The sequence below is a fragment of the Dermacentor variabilis genome, chromosome 10, assembly GCF_050947875.1.
Source record: "Dermacentor variabilis isolate Ectoservices chromosome 10, ASM5094787v1, whole genome shotgun sequence".
Classification (NCBI taxonomy): domain Eukaryota; kingdom Metazoa; phylum Arthropoda; class Arachnida; order Ixodida; family Ixodidae; genus Dermacentor; species Dermacentor variabilis.
Window position 1 is genome coordinate 114,776,919 of NC_134577.1, and position 20,184 is coordinate 114,797,102.

General features: G+C 45.4%; 1 protein-coding gene, 1 non-coding gene and 7 pseudogenes across 2 annotated transcripts; all 9 read right to left on the bottom strand.

Moving 5' to 3' along the window:
• Nucleotides 1-421: 421 nt before the first annotated feature.
• Nucleotides 422-540, bottom strand: LOC142561274 (5S ribosomal RNA; annotated as a pseudogene).
• Nucleotides 541-1,065: 525 nt separating this feature from the next.
• LOC142562414 (5S ribosomal RNA) lies at nt 1,066-1,184 on the bottom strand (annotated as a pseudogene).
• A 524-nt stretch (nt 1,185-1,708) lies between these two features.
• Nucleotides 1,709-1,827, bottom strand: LOC142561186 (5S ribosomal RNA). The gene has a single exon (XR_012823712.1). It is a non-coding gene; the product is annotated as a 5S ribosomal RNA (ribosomal RNA).
• Nucleotides 1,828-2,351: 524 nt separating this feature from the next.
• On the bottom strand, nt 2,352-2,470 carry LOC142562439 (5S ribosomal RNA; annotated as a pseudogene).
• A 528-nt stretch (nt 2,471-2,998) lies between these two features.
• Nucleotides 2,999-3,117, bottom strand: LOC142562196 (5S ribosomal RNA; annotated as a pseudogene).
• Nucleotides 3,118-3,641: 524 nt separating this feature from the next.
• On the bottom strand, nt 3,642-3,760 carry LOC142562034 (5S ribosomal RNA; annotated as a pseudogene).
• Nucleotides 3,761-4,285: 525 nt separating this feature from the next.
• LOC142562534 (5S ribosomal RNA) lies at nt 4,286-4,404 on the bottom strand (annotated as a pseudogene).
• Nucleotides 4,405-4,928: 524 nt separating this feature from the next.
• On the bottom strand, nt 4,929-5,047 carry LOC142561275 (5S ribosomal RNA; annotated as a pseudogene).
• Nucleotides 5,048-5,991: 944 nt separating this feature from the next.
• On the bottom strand, nt 5,992-19,919 carry LOC142560884 (uncharacterized). The gene is made up of 4 exons (XM_075673297.1): nt 19,547-19,919; nt 18,153-18,239; nt 11,819-12,032; nt 5,992-6,188 (listed from the first exon to the last, which is right to left on the bottom strand). Exons 2-4 carry the CDS (start codon nt 18,192-18,194, stop codon nt 6,013-6,015), a joined length of 432 nt encoding a protein of 143 aa, XP_075529412.1. The 5' UTR covers nt 18,195-18,239; nt 19,547-19,919; the 3' UTR covers nt 5,992-6,012.
• Nucleotides 19,920-20,184: the final 265 nt, after the last annotated feature.

Below are 20,184 nucleotides of genomic sequence, written 5' to 3' on the forward strand. Positions count from 1 at the left end.
ACAATACACGCACGCGTCGTGTACGTTGATCACTCCGTTTGTGGTTGTTCGCAGCATGCGTGCGTGCTAGTGCTCACAAAAGCAAGAGGGCGAGCGCCACATTTTGCGCGCGCTGCAGCCCACAAGGTGCCACTTTATTGATGCGTTGTCATTGAGCTGTATGCGGGTGTGATAAGTAAGCGGTTAGAAGCTTGTGCGACTAAATTTTGCATCATTACGTATACCGCTTACCACCGTCATCATTCCGCGTACAATATCGTGTAGTGGCCTGAATATTGTTGGTGTTACACTTCGGCGTTGGCTCTACCAGCAGGCTCCAGTTGAACGTAAGTTACAGTAAATGCAACCACCCACACGTTGTGCAAATGAAAAAAAAAACAAGACGTCACAGAAGCACGCCAGAAAAAAGCAAAAAGAACGGCGCCATCAGCACTCGGTGTTCCCAGGTGGTCTCCCTCCCAAGTACTGACCGAGCCCAATGCTGCTTAGCTTCGGGGATCGGACGAGAACCGGCGTATTCAGCATGGTACGGCCGATGGCGAGAATGTGCTGTTTACGACTGCACCTGTATCGTGCTGCTATGTTGTGCAGTCGCCGAATGTATTGCTACAGCATACAGCACGTACGCGGCAGTCTTTCCGTGAACAATACACGCACGCGTCGTGTACGTTGATCACTCCGTTTGTGGTTGTTCGCTGCATGCGTGCGTGCTAGTGCTCACAAAAACAAGAGGGCGAGCGCCACATTTTGCGCCCGTTGCAGCCCACAAGGTGCCACTTTATTGATGCGTTGTCATTGAGCTGTATGCGGGTGTGATAGGTAAGCGGTTAGAAGCTTGTGCGACTAAATTTTGCATCATTACGTATACCGCGTACCACCGTCATCATTCCGCGTACAATATCGTGTAGTGACCTGAATATTGTTGGTGTTACACTTCGGTGTTGGCTCTACCAGCAGGCTCCAGTTGAACGTAAGTTACAGTAAATGCAACCACCCACACGTTGTGCAAATGAAAAAAAAAACAAGACGTCACAGAAGCACGCAATAAAAAAGCAAAAAGAACGGTGCCATCAGCACTCGGTGTTCCCAGGTGGTCTCCCTCCCAAGTACTGACCGAGCCCAATGCTGCTTAGCTTCGGGGATCGGAGGAGAACCGGCGTATTCAGCATTCTATGGCCGATGGCGAGAATGTGCTGTTTACGACTGCACCTGTATCGTGCTGCTATGTTGTGCAGTCGCCGAATGTATTGCTACAGCATACAGCACGTACGCGGCAGTCCTTCCGTGAACAATACACGCACGCGTCGTGTACGTTGATCACTCCGTTTGTGGTTGTTCGCTGCATGCGTGCGTGCTAGTGCTCACAAAAGGAAGAGGGCGAGCGCCACATTTTGCGCGCGCTGCAGCCCACAAGGTGCCACTTTATTGATGCGTTGTCATTGAGCTGTATGCGGGTGTGATAAGTAAGCGGTTAGAAGCTTGTGCGGCTAAATTTTGCATCATTACGTATACCGCGTACCACCGTCATCATTCCGCGTACAATATCGTGTTGTGGCGTGAATATTGTTGGTGTTACACTTCGGCGCTGGCTCTACCAGCAGGCTCCAGTTGAACGTAAGTTACAGTAAATGCAACCACTTACACGTTGTGCAAATGAAAAAAAAACAAGACGTCACAGAAGTACGCAATAAAAAAGCAAAAAGAACGGTGCCATCAGCACTCGGTGTTCCCAGGTGGTCTCCCTCCCAAGTACTGACCGAGCCCAATGCTGCTTAGCTTCGGGGATCGGGCGAGAACCGGCGCATTCAGCATGGTATGGCCGATGGCGAGAATGTGCTGTTTACGACTGCACCTGTATCGTGCTGCTATGTTGTGCAGTCGCCGAATGTATTGCTACAGCATACAGCACGTACGCGGCAGTCTTTCCGTGAACAATACACGCACGCGTCGTGTACGTTGATCACTCCGTTTGTGGTTGTTCGCTGCATGCGTGCGTGCTAGTGCTCACAAAAACAAGAGGGCGAGCGCCACATTTTGCGCGCGTTGCAGCCCACAAGGTGCCACTTGATTGATGCGTTCTCATTGAGCTGTATGCGGGTGTGATAAGTAAGCGGTTAGAAGCTTGTGCGACTAAATTTTGCATCATTACGTATACCGCGTACAACCGTCATCATTCCGCGTACAATATCGTGTAGTGACCTGAATATTGTTGGTGTTACACTTCGGCGTTGGCTCTACCAGCAGGCTCCAGTTGAACGTAAGTTACAGTAAATGCAACCACCCACACGTTGTGCAAATGAAAAAAAAACAAGACGTCACAGAAGCACGCAATAAAAAAGCAAAAAGAACGGTGCCCTCAGCACTCGGTGTTCCCAGGTGGTCTCCCTCCCAAGTACTGACCGAGCCCAATGCTGCTTAGCTTCGGGGATCGGACGAGAACCGGCGTATTCAGCATTCTATGGCCGATGGCGAGAATGTGCTGTTTACGACTGCACCTGTATCGTGCTGCTATGTTGTGCAGTCGCCGAATGTATTGCTACAGCATACAGCACGTACGCGGCAGTCCTTCCGTGAACAATACACGCACGCGTCGTGTACGTTGATCACTCCGTTTGTGGTTGTTCGCTGCATGCGTGCGTGCTAGTGCTCACAAAAGCAAGAGGGCGAGCGCCACATTTTGCGCGCGCTGCAGCCCACAAGGTGCCACTTTATTGATGCGTTGTCATTGAGCTGTATGCGGGTGTGATAAGTAAGCGGTTAGAAGCTTGTGCGGCTAAATTTTGCATCATTACGTATACCGTGTACCACCGTCATCATTCCGCGTTCAATATCGTGTAGTGACCTGAATATTGTTGGTGTTACACTTCGGCGTTGGCTCTACCAGCAGGCTCCAGTTGAACGTAAGTTACAGTAAATGCAACCACCCACACGTTGTGCAAATGAAAAAAAAAAAAGCAAGACGTCACAGAAGCACGCAATAAAAAAGCAAAAAGAACGGTGCCATCAGCACTCGGTGTTCCCAGGTGGTCTCCCTCCCAAGAACTGACCGAGCCCAATGCTGCTTAGCTTCGGGGATCGGACGAGAACCGGCGTATTCAGCATTGTATGGCCGATGGCGAGAATGTGCTGTTTACGACTGCACCTGTATCGTGCTGCTATGTTGTGCAGTCGCCCAATGTATTGCTACAGCATACAGCACGTACGCGGCAGTCTTTCCGCGAACAATACACGCACGCGTCGTGTACGTTGATCACCCCGTTTGTGGTTGTTCGCTGCACGCGTGCGAGCTAGTGCTCACAAAAGCAAGAGGGCGAGCGCCACATTTTGTGCGCGCTGCAGCCCACAAGGTGCCACTTTATTGATGCGTTGTCATTGAGCTGTATGCGGGTGTGATAAGTAAGCGGTTAGAAGCTTGTGCGACTAAATTTTGCATCATTACGTATACCGCGTACCACCTTCATCATTCCGCGTACAATATCGTGTAGTGACCTGAATATTGTTGGTGTTACACTTCGGCGTTGGCTCTACCAGCAGGCTCCAGTTAAACGTAAGTTACAGTAAATGCAACCACCCACACTTTGTGCAAATGAAAAAAAAACAAGACGTCACAGAAGCACGCAATAAAAAAGCAAAAAGAACGGTGCCATCAGCACTCGGTGTTCCCAGGTGGTCTCCCTCCCAAGTACTGACCGAGCCCAATGCTGCTTAGCTTCGGGGATCGGACGAGAACCGGCGTATTCAGCATTGTACGGCCGATGGCGAGAATGTGCTGTTTACGACTGCACCTGTATCGTGCTGCTATGTTGTGCAGTCGCCGAATGTATTGCTACAGCATACAGCACGTACGCGGCAGTCTTTCCATGAACAATACACGCACGCGTCGTGTACTTTGATCACTCCGTTTGTGGTTGTTCGCTGCATGCGTGCGTGCTAGTGCTCACAAAAACAAGAGGGCGAGCGCCACATTTTGCGCGCGTTGCAGCCCACAAGGTGCCACTTGATTGATGCGTTGTCATTGAGCTGTATGCGGGTGTGATAAGTAAGCGGTTAGAAGCTTGTGCGACTAAATTTTGCATCATTACGTATACCGCGTACCACCGTCATCATTCCGCGTACAATATCGTGTAGTGACCTCAATATTGTTGGTGTTACACTTCGGCGTTGGCTCTACCAGCAGGCTCCAGTTGAACGTAAGTTACAGTAAATGCAACCACCCACACGTTGTGCAAATGAAAAAAAAAACAAGACGTCACAGAAGCACGCAATAAAAAAGCAAAAAGAACGGTGCCCTCAGCACTCGGTGTTTCCAGGTGGTCTCCCTCCCAAGTACTGACCGAGCCCAATGCTGCTTAGCTTCGGGGATCGGACGAGAACCGGCGTATTCAGCATTCTATGGCCGATGGCGAGAATGTGCTGTTTACGACTGCACCTGTATCGTGCTGCTATGTTGTGCAGTCGCCGAATGTATTGCTACAGCATACAGCACGTACGCGGCAGTCCTTCCGTGAACAATACACGCACGCGTGGTGTACGTTGATCACTCCGTTTGTGGTTGTTCGCAGCATGCGTGCGTGCTAGTGCTCACAAAAGCAAGAGGGCGAGCGCCACATTTTGCGCGCGCTGCAGCCCACAAGGTGCCACTTTATTGATGCGTTGTCATTGAGCTGTATGCGGGTGTGATAAGTAAGCGGTTAGAAGCTTGTGCGACTAAATTTTGCATCATTACGTATACCGCTTACCACCGTCATCATTCCGCGTACAATATCGTGTAGTGGCCTGAATATTGTTGGTGTTACACTTCGGCGTTGGCTCTACCAGCAGGCTCCAGTTGAACGTAAGTTACAGTAAATGCAACCACCCACACGTTGTGCAAATGAAAAAAAAACAAGACGTCACAGAAGCACGCCAGAAAAAAGCAAAAAGAACGGCGCCATCAGCACTCGGTGTTCCCAGGTGGTCTCCCTCCCAAGTACTGACCGAGCCCAATGCTGCTTAGCTTCGGGGATCGGACGAGAACCGGCGTATTCAGCATGGTACGGCCGATGGCGAGAATGTGCTGTTTACGACTGCACCTGTATCGTGCTGCTATGTTGTGCAGTCGCCGAATGTATTGCTACAGCATACAGCACGTACGCGGCAGTCTTTCCGTGAACAATACACGCACGCGTCGTGTACGTTGATCACTCCGTTTGTGGTTGTTCGCTGCATGCGTGCGTGCTAGTGCTCACAAAAACAAGAGGGCGAGCGCCACATTTTGCGCCCGTTGCAGCCCACAAGGTGCCACTTTATTGATGCGTTGTCATTGAGCTGTATGCGGGTGTGATAGGTAAGCGGTTAGAAGCTTGTGCGACTAAATTTTGCATCATTACGTATACCGCGTACCACCGTCATCATTCCGCGTACAATATCGTGTAGTGACCTGAATATTGTTGGTGTTACACTTCGGTGTTGGCTCTACCAGCAGGCTCCAGTTGAACGTAAGTTACAGTAAATGCAACCACCCACACGTTGTGCAAATGAAAAAAAAAACAAGACCCCTATTGAAAATTTGCCCGATGCTGGGCATAGTGGAATCCATCATCCATCATCATGGTGGATTATGGTAGTGGGTGGCATGCTGGGTGACGGGTGGCATGGTGGGTGCTGGGTGACATGGTGGGTGACGGGTGGCACGGTGGGTGCTGGGCGGCATGGTGGTTGCTGGGCACGGCGGGTGCTGGGCAGCATGGTGGTTGCTGGGCACAGTGGGTGCTGGGCGGCACGGTGGGTGACGGGTGGCACGCTGGGCACTGGGTTGGATATCATCGTGGGCGCAGCACGTCAAAGGCAAGTTGTGTGATGAATTGAAGGAGCAGCCATTGCCATTCGGAAGCTCATGACGGGTTATCTTTATGTGATGTTGAGTCTTGTGAAGTGTACAGTCTGTATATACATGTTGCCAAGATGCGGCTATTTTCATGCCATAACAAATCAATATGTAAAGCACCATACTACGTAGCATATCATCACACTTTATTGAAAAAGCATCACTGGACTTGTACTGTATTTACTTTTCCACTCGCTTGCTCTGGCGTCCTGCTTGTGTAAAAGAGAGCTCCAAAGGTGCTTTCGCAGGGAAGCAAGGTGGTTCTCCGGATGTGGTGCAGGTGGCATCATTGGATGGTCACTTATGTATTTCGCCAGGCAGTCTAAAAGGAGAGTGCAATAAATATATAAGTAAATTGTTTTTCCAATGATTTCTAGCAATAAGTGAATGAAGGAAATCTGCTCTTATCACTTCAAAAAAAGTTTCAGATAACAAAATGCAGCAAATGTTACACACAAACATGCTACCCAATGCGCAAAGCCAGATCAGGTTTATTTGCAGTCAGAATACATACACATGCATCACATTGTTTTGCAGATTCACATGGGATTTTTGTATGTTTTTTGCCAAAGCCACGCCTCTTCTCATCTGGAGGTTGGCTTAACTGCAAAATTTAGACACATGGGAGCTGTACTCAAAGCCTTATGGGGTGGATATTTGGCTTCTGATTTTGCATAATTTGTCTGCTCTTCAACCACCCAAATACCTGTCAAATTCAGAGAGCCACAATTTGGCTACACTGTCTCTAACGCATGCAGGGGAGCTGCAAGGTGCAAGCTGTCTGATTTGTCCATTCTGTCATTTGTTAGCTTTACTTGTTGCTCGTGCAGTTGGTGAGGAAGTCGTAACTTTAGCATTTGCCATATAGGCATAAAAGATTTCATGTAAAAGCTGTATAATGGCTGGCTTGCAAGCTTTATTTAGCTGCAAATGATGGCAACTAATGTTTTAAAGTGAAGCTTTTTTTGCCTCTTCTCCCAACATTACGGGCGCTGCAGCTGCTATGGTCTTGTCATGCGTGCCGTTGGATTTCTTGCAACATTACTAGATGGCGCTCACCTCTGCACATCCTGACTGGCGCTGCTGCCCCAGCATTTCACCGTTAGTGTGTATTGCGCGTGCTGTGCTGGTTTTAATTTCTATGCGAGAAAAATGCAGCTGCTGGGCTGTGATAGTGTAAACATTAGAATCGTCCTTTGTCTGAAGAGAGCGCTTTGAGCTGGAATCTCAACAGTGTGTTGGCCATGTATGTAGAAGGAGCCCATTAACACGCGCCAGCAAGGCGTGCACTCGACGTCGAGGACACCCAGACTTGAAAGAAGTGTCACACAGAACAGGAGCGTCTTCGCTACGCAGCGAAATGTAGTGCAGACCGCGAATTTATGTATACATTGTATACATACAATTACAATAGCTAATTGAAGTATGCACAGCCTCATAATTCAATTAAAGTTTAATATTTCTGCCATGATGCGGTGCGCCATGTGAGGCAATGACAACGCTCCATTCCTTCTCAGAGATTATGAACAATGACTCGCAACAACGCCTCAAGCAAACACATCTCCCTGTGTGTTCTGTGGGCTATGCAGACAAACAGAAGTGGTGCATGCAAGGTAATGCTTAACATCAACTCGCCACTTTCGTATTGGACTAAACACTGAAAAAATTACAAACTTGCCACTAACATCACCGTTAATTATTGTCAATCAAAGCAAACAATGTGTGCTTCGTGTACATCGATTCTCACAGTGCATGGCATCTGCCATTTTTTTTCTACTTTTCAATCTCCATATTGCTACTTTGCTAAGGTAACCTACATCTTCAATGTAAAAAAAGCCCAAAGAAGCATCTTAACGTAATACAGAGCAATCTTTCATGCTCGTCTGTTTAAAAAAAACATATTTATGTAGGAAATGAAATCTTCGGCTGAGTGTTGATGCGACTACAAGAGTACCTGGTACTTTGATCCATAAAACAATTGAATCTTGGCAGAAGAATGCCAGTTACAGCCACACTATACAGTCCTTTCTAATCCAGGCTGGCGGAAAGCACTGGAATTCCGCATGATGCCCAGCACCTTGCTTTTCTTGGCACCGACAAGAGGCATGAAAATTTTAGGATGCTTTGCGTAGAACAAGATCAGCTATGCAGATCAGAGCGTACATGCGACTAATGTTCGAGGTGCTTTCTTTGTGTAGCAGTTCTTTCCTCATTCTTATGCTTAAATAAAATGAGATCACTGAAAGTATGCCGAAAGTGCTGATAGGCCATGTCTTACAAGCTTCAATAATCAGAACATCTAAAATCAAGAAAGCGGCTGACAGATGGAATAGCACACAGTGGTATGAAGGTTATAAACATGGATGAGGTGCCTCAGAAAGGCTGACCAACTTTTGAGCTATCTTCGTCAAAAGTGGCCTGGTCAGCCTTGCCATGTTAGTTTTAAAGGACTAGTAGGGTGACATCACGTGCAGTTGTTGTCAGTGGCAGCTGGTTGTAAAGGGAGAGACATTAAAGAGAATGAGCGCTGTCGTCTGACGTCTGTAAGCATGGTTCCTAAGACGAGGGCACAAGACCGTGAGAATAGGAAGGCGGCGAGAAAAGAAACAAAAGAAAAGGAGAAAAAAAGAGATGCCGAGAGGCAAAAAAAGAAAGACAAGAAAAAGAAGGGCATGGGAGCGTGTTAAGGAAGTGAGGGGTTAGGGAGCATTCAGGAGTGTCATTGGCGGCATCTTTCTGCCGTTTTAGAAGAACTGGTCAGGCGGTCAGTGTGCGAGTAACAAAAAAGACCCCAAAAGATATCAGTTGAAAGAATGACTTGAGTAGCGTAGCAGAAACGCGTCGGGTAATGTTGAAGAAATTAAGATGGCGACAAGGAGTCTGGGATGCAATGTATGTGGTAGCTGGCAGGCAGAGGCATGGTGTTTTAGGGATGTCAGCCTCAGTAGCTCAACGCAGGTGTCGTCACAGTGGTATATAGAGCTGGTGATACCCTGTGTGACTGATGCGCAGAAAAACGTATCCTGGCATCTGGGATTTTGGATTGTGGTGGTGAGGGTGTTCAAAAAATATGATAGAAAACAGACAAAAGGGGGGAACTGAAAGTGGAATAACAAATAGGAGGGTTACATGAGCAAAAGCGGGCGGAGGCAGGTGTACATGGGAAAAGGGGTCATACAGTTGATATAAACATTAAAACACGAAAGAATATATTAAATTGAGTAGTAAGCAGGTAAAAATTAGAAACGGTGGAATAGGTGAGGTTAAGAATTAAGTTTAGCTGGTGGCACAATGTGTTTTGCGCCTTGGTTGATGACATGAGGCTTTCCGATTTAAGTTACAGCTTTAAAGTTTTTAAAGATTCTAAGTTGCTGTGTTAAATTGATTCCCATTGGATGTAGGCATTTAAACTTGTGTATGAGGTATGATTCCAGATATTTCCTCTAGCGAGGTGAGCGGAAATTTGTAGTCTATAGAGCCTTGCTTTGTCACATATGACATGTTCATTGAAGTGGCTGGCTACTCCTTTAGCTAAATTGTTTTGTATCTGCGCGGTGACCGTTCAGTCTTTTATGATTTTTTTGTCCTGTCTCACCTATGTATTATTTGCTACAAGTGGCACATTCTAGACAGTAGACTACATTGCTTGATGTGCAGATGAAACTCGAAGTTACGTTGTTTGAGTAATTTGATGCTATACTTATTACTGTAGTAGTAGATTAAATATGTTTGCATGTAGAGCACCCGGGTGGCCACAGGGACTGGTTCCTAACTTCGTTGTTGTTTTTAGTTTGGCACATACAAGAATATCCTTAATATTATAGTGTTGCATCTCAAGACTACTCTGGGCAGAGCGGGAAAAATCTTGTTTCTGGTTGCTGGTGAGAATTGGGTAGTATTTATTGAGGATGTTGTTCATGTTTGGGAGTGTGAGAATTTAGTAGTAAGAAGAGGCGCTGTTCTTGTGATCCTAGGGTGGGGCTTGAGCACGTCGGCTCAGTCAAGTTTGGTTGCATCGGTGCAGGCTTTCTGAAGGGCACTCTTTGGGTGGTTCCCGTTTGATAGGGTTTCTTTAGGGTGATCAAGTCTATCTATGTAGTCTTGGTTTTCAACACACATGTGACGTAGCCATGTGCTTGGCCTTTAAAGATGCCTTCTTTGCAATGTGGCTTGATGGTGGCTTGTATATTCTAGGTACTGTTGTTTGTCAAAAGGTTTCCATACAGCATTGTCATTAGTGTCCCAGTGTCAATGTATATTGTTTAGTCCAGAAAGTTTATGCGCTCCACTGAAGATTTTGATGCGAATTTTATTGTTGGCTGAAAAGAATTTAGAAATCCTACATATTTATCTAGGCTGTCTTGACCATGTCACCATATTATGAATATGTCGTCTATGTATCGTAGGTATGTGTGGGGCCTGTCAGTGCAGCGCAATAGGAAGTCTGTAGAATCCCCATAAATATGTTCGCATAAATATGTTTTCCCATGTACATCTGCTTCCGCCCGCTTTTGCTCATGCCACCCTCTTATTTGTTATTCCAATTTCAGTTCACCCCCATATTTGTCTGTTCTTTATTCTATTTTTTCGAAACACCCTCACCAACATATTCCAAAATCCCAGGCGCCAGGATACCTTCTTCGGTGCTTCAGCCACACAGGGTATCGCCACTTCTGCATACCGCTGTGACGACACCTACGTTGAGCTACTGGGACTAACGTCCCTAGAAAGACCGTGCCGCTGCCTTCCAGCTACCCTATGCACTGCATTCCAGACTCCTTGCTGCCATCTTAACTCCTTCTAAATTATCCGACGCATTGCTGCTATGCTACTCAAGTCATTCTTTCAACTAATGTCTTTTCGGGTTGTTTTTGTTACTCGAGCACTGACCGCCTCACCGGCTCCTTTAAAGCCACAAGAACATGCTGCCAAAGACACCCCTGAATGCTCCCTAACCTCTTGCTTCCCTAACACCTTCCTATGCCCTTCTTTTTCTTTTCTTGTTCTTTCTTTCCCTCTTGGTCTCTTTTTTTCTCCTTTTCTCCCCGCCTTCCCACTCCCACTATTGTTCCTACGTCTTAGGAATCATGCTTACAGACATCAGGTGACCGCGCTCATTCTCCTTCAAGTCTCTCCCTTTACAACCAGCCACTCCCGACAACTGCATGTGACGTCACTCTACTAACACTTTAAAACCAACATGCCGAGGATGACGAGGCAGCCTTTGAGAAGATAGGTCCTCCTAACGAAACGTTGGCCACCCTTTCCGAGGCACTTTATCCCTGTTTATAACTTTTACATCCCAATAATCAGAATAGTGTTTTGAAATTGCATGGCTGTGAATGCTGCAGATTGTAAAGCAGCACATCAGTTGACCACAGTCAACACTTTGGACGGCAGTAGTTTAAAAAGCTTCTTTTAGACCATACAATTTGCCAAGCTGTGTCGGAACCCAATTTTCTTGAGAAGCATTATTTCAAAAAAGTGAAATGAAAGCTGCAGCGTGAAAAGCTACAATAACGCATGCCAAGTCTACATTAGAAATTTCAAAGACAATGAGGTGCTTAAATGTTCACTTCTGTTAAGACAATGAGCAGCAGGTGAATGCAAGCTATCAAGGTCCTGTCAAAATTAACCGCTCGTGTAGCCACCCGACTTTCTTGATTGTTTTTAATTGAAACTGATTATGGGGGAAACTTTGTGGGCGTTTTTCGCCGGAAACCCATATCCCGAAATTATCTTGTGCTGTTTTTCATACCCACAGAGACATTTAAATTGTGTGTCGAGACACAGTGCATATACAGCAGAAGAAAAAGGTATAATATATAGGCACTTGCCTCATTCTTGCTTTGGCATTTCTTGTCGCTCTGTATACATCATGTAATGCTAACTCATTCAGATAACTTGTAGATATGCAGTTATGTTTCTCAAATGAGGTGACTGTTGACTTACTCTTCAAAGCAGCCACTTTCTCCGGTATTGCCGGAAGCTTCCAAGATGCGCGGCACATTGTCCGGCAGGCCTGTCCAGTCAGGCTGCTTTCACCTGCTTGCACTGGTGTCCACAGGTGCCATGCCACCTCTAATGGGCACTTTCCGTCGGAAGCAGACTTGAATATGTAATGCCACTTGTTGAGTGGCATCACAAATCCCACACCAATCTGTACCTGCAACAGATATGAAGTGTTTTTTTTCCTGAGCAGTATTCTTAACACTAAAACGCACTTGTATAAAACAATATGATATAGGTTAATTAGATCCGTCAATTTCTGATGCAACTCTATAATTTCCTATTTCTGCCCCTCGAACAAGTTTAAAGAAAACTGGGGTTAAACCCAACCTCACCAAGAAATTCATTTTTGTGTAAAGGATTAAACTAATAAAATTTTCCCATTTTAAGGGCAGCAAACACTCATATTTCGTACAGTCTAACCTTGCAATAATGAAATTAACAGAGAAAGCGAAACAATTGATTCAAATAGGCGCACCGCCATGCAGAGAACAGTGCAAGAACGAGTGACGTCAAGGCCTCCACGATTGCAGTGTCACACGGAGAACAGTGCAGCACGTTACCTAGAGACCTACGCGCGCCAGTCTCCAAAATCCACCACCATCACACACTACATGGCCTTGTTCTAAAGAACATTGGAGACATGCCTTGAAAGTAAGATTACCCTTGCATGGTTGAAAACAAGTGAATTCCCTTGTGGGCTCTGAAAACCACTCGCACCACTCACTCATCTCAGCAGTTATATTTTCGTCATGACTAAACTGCAGCGACGAATGCGCCAAGTTCCGTCACAACTTCAAACTTCAGAACTCAGTGTGCACGCTCCTTTTACTGCGACCAGGTTTAAAATGTTTGTTGTAACAGTACAGCGCTAGTACAGCGGCAGCGGAATTCTCTTTAGGGACAATTGCACCTTCTACATCTTTTTGTAGGTTTTTGCGCAATATGTGCGTTGCTGTTTTTTGTCATTAAGCCCTTCAGTTGATGTCTAGCGCCCGTTCAGACTGTGTCTCTTTGTGTGTGTGTGTGCCCTTGCACTTGTCATGATGTCCAAGTTCAGCTACCACCAACTAGAACTAACTTTTGCATTAATCAGAAGTACATATTAGCACGCTTTATAAAAAGCCAAAGGATTAGCACTATGCTGACCGGAAATGAGAAATGGTAAAAATATTCTGGCTGAAAACAACATTTCATGTTTATCAACACTGACGGGCAAGTAATTAAGAAAGTTGGTGTACGTTAATGTTTACCTTTTGAGTGATACAAGGGACAGAAAGAAGACAACAAGACACAAAAGCTACCAATTCAACATTAATTTTGGTGCAAAAATTTAAGATAATATTTATACTGCGTGTGCCCTTGCACTGCACAAGCGATCTTTTAAGACAAAGGGCACAAGTTGCAATACAAATGTACAAAATCATGATAAACAGTACTTGCATAAAAATAGAACAAATAAGCACGGAGTGATCACTATTCCGTGTCATTTAGAGAGTATTCCTCTTTGTAATGCAATCATAATGAGCACTGGCTGACAGATGTCCCTCTTTTTTAAATGGTATGCCTCAGTGATATTGTTGATCAATCGGTTGCCTTAAGTAAACAAAAGAGATGAACAATCTAAATCTGGCGTACATCACCAGTTGTGTCAATGCATTGTCAAGTGGGACGAGCATGCTTGTCCCTTGAGTGAATAATGGTGCTCTCCTGGGCACATGCTTATACAGCGGCCAGTCTGCCCCATGTACAAGACCGTCTATTCTTAGTACGAAGATGGTGCAGAGTGGCCGAACTCCGCGGATTGCCAGCGCGCATTGCATGGCTGTGCAACGGAGCTAAGCGGCGCAGGCGCACAGGGGCTTAGAGGTGGGACTTCATGTCATGTGTCATCCGCTAAAGCATGGCGTGCTCCCGCCCTTCAGCAGATGACACGAAGCTCCACATCCCCCCTGCGCCATGCACGCTGGCACTCCGCGGGGCGTGGTCACGCTGAGTCGTGTTCGTGCCAAGAGTTGACGACCCTGTGAATTTGACCAAACATACACATGAACAGAGGCATAGAATACACTACTAATGACGGACACAAGACATATTTAGTGGTAATTTATACAAATCTCCTTTCCCTGGACGCCTTTCTCAATGCGCTTGTGGAATGCTATGCACACATATTTCGAGAGAAAAAATAAAGTAGGCAGGTATGCCGCACAGTCCACATGTGAACTGAGAAAAGCGAGCAGGCAAGTGAGGTACGCTTGGTTAAACATACCACGAAATATGTCTAGTGTGTGTTAGGGGCAGTGTACTGCATTCCAATGTTAGGAAGCTGACAGGCCAGGAACTAAATATGTACCAAAGAAATCACCACATTTTACCGAGAAGACCGGCATGCTCGTCTGACTTGGCCGTGCATTGCCGCGATAGGGCTTTAGGCCAGATTAAATTAGTTTATCTGTTTCCACCCACGGTGAAAAACTGACAAGAGAAATCAGAGAGGCATACCACAAGACGTGTGAGCAAGCCCCCATTATGAATGCATGAAAAAAGGCGTCCTTTCTAGATGACAAGGGATAGAAATTAGTCTGACTATTCACCTTTTTTTACGCAAATACTGTTTATTGTGATTTTTTGCCTTTGTATTACAACTCACATTTTCCTTCTGAAGGAACTTGTGCACAATATAAGCACACATTCAGTGTTATTTTTATTCCTTCTATCAAAATATTCAGTCATCACTGGTCATGTTGTATGGTCTCCCTTCCTTCACTGTGTAAATTTTGTCCTCAAGTTATATGAACTGACTTGCAAACTCAAAACGACACTACAAATTTCACCTAGAGGATACGGCTGGTTCTCAGAAAATGCACCAATACGGCGACAGGTGTCTGTTGGCACACTGTAGCAATAATGGGTGGAAGCTACCTTTGACATTGCTGCAATACATCAGTTGTCACATGGCTACAACCCTTAAGAAACAACAGAAATGTAAGTGCACAGCAAAAACAAGCAGGTTCATCAACCACAAATTTGACTTCAGCAGCCAGAACATAGACAGTTTCATGTAGCTAAAGCATTAGCTAATATGTGGAAAATACATGCACAAGCACCCTTAGCTTGAGATACCTGCATACCAACATAAAACCATGAGTTGCAGTGCATATGATGCTTGTTCTTGACACTAGTATTTTGTGAAAAATACTTTTTGGATTACGTACCATGCTTTCAATTCATTTGCCCAGTAATCAAAGGCTTTTGACAGCATTACACTTTGTACTTGCTAGTTGAAAATATTCTCACGTGAACAGCACCAAGCAGAATAAATAGAAAACTGCCCACTGTGCTAACCAAATATGTGGAGAGACCCAAAGTAATAGAATTATTTCTGGACCGCTGTAGACTTAGAGCTTGTTGGCTGATAGTCACTATTAAAATTACACCACTGCCAAGCAGATGTTCTGTGTGGTGCTGTTGAAATCAAGTTCACTTGATGAGCAACATAGCAATAACCAGCAAATGCTTTAGCAATAGCGAGCAGGCAATCTTGCATGTGCAAAACTGCATGCTTATTTAATGATAGTGCATCAATAGACTGAACTATGTACCAACTATGTGGTCTATGCAGTATAGACAAAGTCGAAAACGATGCAACTGGACACAGACTCTGCCACAATGCCTACTTGCATGAATGGGTATAGCTTAAGAAGAATATAAATAAATGTAGAGAAAGAAAGCAAGCTTACTAGAAAACTCTTCACTGCTGTAGTACTTACAGCACAGTGAATACTGGCCTTCATTTACCATTTAAAGAAATTCAAGCTCGTGTCTATTGTTCTGGGAACTTGAGAAATAATTGTGAAAAAATGGAGAAGGTTGGGCTAGTTGGCGTTGACACAGCTCCTGTGACATAGTTACTAGCACAAACAAGGCGTACGGAATAAAGGTCGGACTAGCCAAAGCGGTAGACTTCAACTGACAAGCTTTATTCAGAAGAAACATGCAAACAGGCCACCGCATGCTCAGTTAATGTGGAGACAGATGTATAAACGAATGTGCCACATAGGGGATAACGAAATGCACATAGAAGCTGATAAGCATCCACAAGAAGCCATTACAAAGCATTCACCAGATTTTTCTGAAGACACAACACTTATTTATTAGCTGGTACCAGTGATGGAGTGCTTATGCATTCATCAGCAGCTTTCGAAATGCAAAACACATCAAACATTTCCCTATATAACTGCCTGGCAAACTGACTGAGCACTTGTGTGCTATGAAAACATGGGGAGCACTTATGAATACTTTAACAGTGATCAGCCAAGTAGCCAGCGCCTGTGAGAGCATTTACAGCATTCCGGTACTCCCCAAGCCACTCATTCAGGCACCTGTTTGTTCAATATACCACTTTCCACAGGGAAGTGCAATGTAGCATACCACCACTACATTTCAGTTAACAAAGCAGGTGACATGCTCCTTAGTGCATGTACTTTGACGCCTGGCAATGTTTACCAACTTGCATATTCTTGTGAGCATTAGCGGTGCTGAAAAAATGCCTACACCAAACTTGTTCGCCACCTTTCTTCTAGGCGGTGGGACACCCTGTGTATGTATGGCAGAGCTGCACGGCTACCACTGGGACATGCGTTACTGCACGTCCAGTGGGCAATGTGGTAGTGCTAATGACTTTCTTGTGCTGGCTTTGCTGTTAAAAACATTGTGGGTGTTCAGTAGGACTCAAGTTCACACATGAGTTGCCAGAAGATGATCACCTGCAATCATTCGATATTCGTATAATTTTAAATCATACTTTCCTTATTATATATACTCTCGTAGAAAAACGAAGCCCTTGCTCGACTACCGTTTGGCATACTCCATGTTAAAGGATGCATAGCTCCTAGCTGCCCGAGAGCTGTTCTGGTTAAATCTTGTGCACCAGGTTTCCTGCAGCGCTCAGCAACAAGCGAGCCATTTATGTAGGGCCGGGTATCTCGTTAACACCTTGGTGTCAACTACTGGGAGCCTCATTAAAGAGGTAAAAACAGATCTGGCAGCTGCTCGGTGCAATAACGCACGTGCCAGTGGGCGCCCTGTGGCTGTGCCATCTGTACATGGGGTGTCCCACCACCTAAACAATGTGGCAAACCAGTGCAGTGTAGGTGTTTTCTTCAGCGCCACTAGAGCTCGCAAGAATGTGCAAGTTGGTAAGCAACGCCGGAAATCAGGGTACATGCACTAAGGAGCATGTCACCCACTTTTTTAACTGCAATGTGGGGGTGGTATACAAGATTTCACTTCCCTGTAGAAAGTGCTGTATTGGACAAAAGGGCAGGTTCTTGAATGAGAGGCTTAGGGAGCACCGGAACGCTGTAAACACTCTAGCAGGCACTGCCCATTTGGCTGACCACTGCTGAAGATGTGCTCGTAAATGCTACCTGTGTTTTCAAAACAAGCAAGTGCTCAGACGGTTTGGCAGGCAGTTAGATAAGGAAATATTTGGTGTTTGGCATTTCAAAGGCTGATGATGAATGTGTAAGCACTCCTTCACTGGAACTCACTGATAAAGGAGTGTTTGTTGTACCTTGAGAAGAACCTGCTGAATGCTTTTTAATGGTTTGTTGTGGGCAGTATTGGCTTTGTTGCGCATTTGGTTTCCTCCCATGTGGAACATTTATTTATGCATATTTCTGCAGATATTTTTGAGCATAAGGTGGGGCCTCATTGCGTGTTTTCTGAATAAAGCTTGTAAGTTGAAGTCTAGTGCACTGTCTTGTCCAACTTTTTTCAATTAGTCTTGTTCGTGCAAGTAAACCTCACAATAATTGTAATACCAATGTTAAACAATGGTAAGCATGCTGCATGCTTAGACCTGTGACATATTTGGCCCATTACACTTTTAATCCTTACGTGTGCAGAAACTGCACAAGCCTGTAGCCTAAACGAAAAAAAAAGTGGATATAAAAGGTGTAACACAGGAAAGTTTCAAATCAATAAAACAAAATAACAAGAGGTAGATATAATGTGTACTAAGCAAAATAAAATGTAACGTGCAGCCAAGTGATTGATGCAAGAAAAAATAAACCTCAAGACATGTTAGGTCTAGTTTTAAAGTGAACAAGGTAATGTGTACATAATGTCTACAGACACAAATAAGCAGCAAGTTGAATAAAGTTGAGCAGATATTTAGCCCATTTAGTAAGCACTGCTGAGTAATATGTCCATAAACTTATTGACGAATGATACCGAGATCCTACTTTTGCAAACACATACACTTCAGTCATACCTGACCAGACCATCCGATTACACACAGTGCTGCTGCAGCCATAGCTCCTCCCTGACTTGGACACTGTTGTTGGTCACGGCCTTGCCCCTGCAAGATAGGTTCTGTGTTAACTTATAGCAGTGGCACTTTAAAGAAGTCATTGTGAACACATGCAAGGAGCACAGAAAAAGTCACAAAAACAATGTTTGCACCACTGCAGGGTGGGAACAGAGCACAAGGTCAAAGTTACTGATGAATATTGTGATAATAGGGACCTTTTCATGACAATAAAATTTTTAAGACCTACAGCTACAGTACATTACAAACAAATGTTTGTTTGCGTAACAATTCATTTTTTTTTCTATCAGTTAAGCAACTTTCCCTTGTCATCTCTAGTTATGTCAAAGTTATGTCAAAACACCTTGTCTCAAAACGTAAGCTGTAGTAGTAGCAAGCCGTAATTGCTTAAATTTTTTTGCCCGAACCCTATGAGGGAGATTTTGTGCGCGACGGCTTTGAGCGAGCAAACGGGCCGTCGCGCGAACATATCGCTCGTTCTTTGTCGCCTGGTTCTGGAAATCTAGAATTCGTCGCTCGTCGCCCAGAAGTGCTATGAGCGAACAGACAATAGCGCGAAGCCGGAATTGTACATCAGTCGAGTACTACCGCTTGTTGCACGGAACAAGCAAACGACTATTTTGATACGTGCAAGGTTAAGAACCTACTGCAAGACTTTAAAGAAATGTTTTACGCTGCTCCTTTGAGTAAAACACAGCAAACTAAATTAATAAATCACACTTTTGGCGCGTATTTGCTGCCCTCATACCGGCAACACCGGGGAGACGGCTCTCAATGTCGTCGCTCGCATAGGGTACGACTTGTACGGAACGAGCTAGCGCGACACCCATCTACATCGCGTCTCTGTAGCGCGCAAGACCGCTCGCATGGGGTACGACTTGTAGGGAACGAGCGAGCGCGACAACCATCTACATCGCGTCGCTGTCGCGCGCAAGATCACTTGCATGGTGTTTATACTTTTTCCCAATAACTGCTCACAAACCAACAACCGCGTAAACAGACATTATTTTCAACCTCGAAGCATAAGTAAGAGAGGAAACGTCATTGCAGTAAGAATAGGTAAAGAGGCAGATGAGTCTTTATTATCCAACTTTAGCAGAAAAGTGGCAGCTCGCGCAAATGAGGACTGTTGCCGAACCTAATCCCTCTCACCGGAAGGAAGCGCTCACCAAGACTTTCAATTTAGCATTAAGCCAATAAACTTGCGCAAGCAAATTATGTCAACCAACGATCAGCAAGCATCGGCACAGTCAATGTCGTCGCGGGAGTTCGATTTCTTACGCTCGCAAGGCACTCTAGGCACACACGAGAAGCAAGCACAGCATGCGTGTACTCACCTTTTAAATGGTACGATGTGGTCGAAAAGCGCCCTCCAAGTTGCCGGAGCTGCAAAGTTATTCCCGCATACATGCAGTTGCGTAGTGGACGACCTGCGGAACGCTAATAATGCGCATCATTTCTTTGCGGCGCCCACCGAACTCTCCACAACCACCACGGACAAAGGGAACGCACTCCATGGCATGAAAATCGTTGGTCCACGTTTGCCTGGCGCACGACGCATACCGCGAGTTTGCAGCGAGACACAAGCTATCTTCTGGCACTTTTGTGCACGCGAACTATGTCACAATTCATTACAGCAAACGCAAAAACACGATCAAACAAACACATCGTAGCAACTCGTACGACCGACAGCACATGTAAACAAGAGAACAAGATTGGTGGATGGATACTACGAGCAACCACTTTGAAACGGGGTGGTGGGTGGCGCCACCTGTGAAATTGGGAGTTTGGTTGGCCTCCGCTATGACTAAAATAATAACCAGCACACACTCGCTTTGTGCCTTGTTGCGCCCAACTGCATATAGATGTTGCAATACATAAACAACCATCGCACAGTTTATATTATTCGCTATACTTTAGCGCAGAAAGAAATTCTATGACGTGTTTTCGATTTCCAGGAGCTTCCGTCGCATGC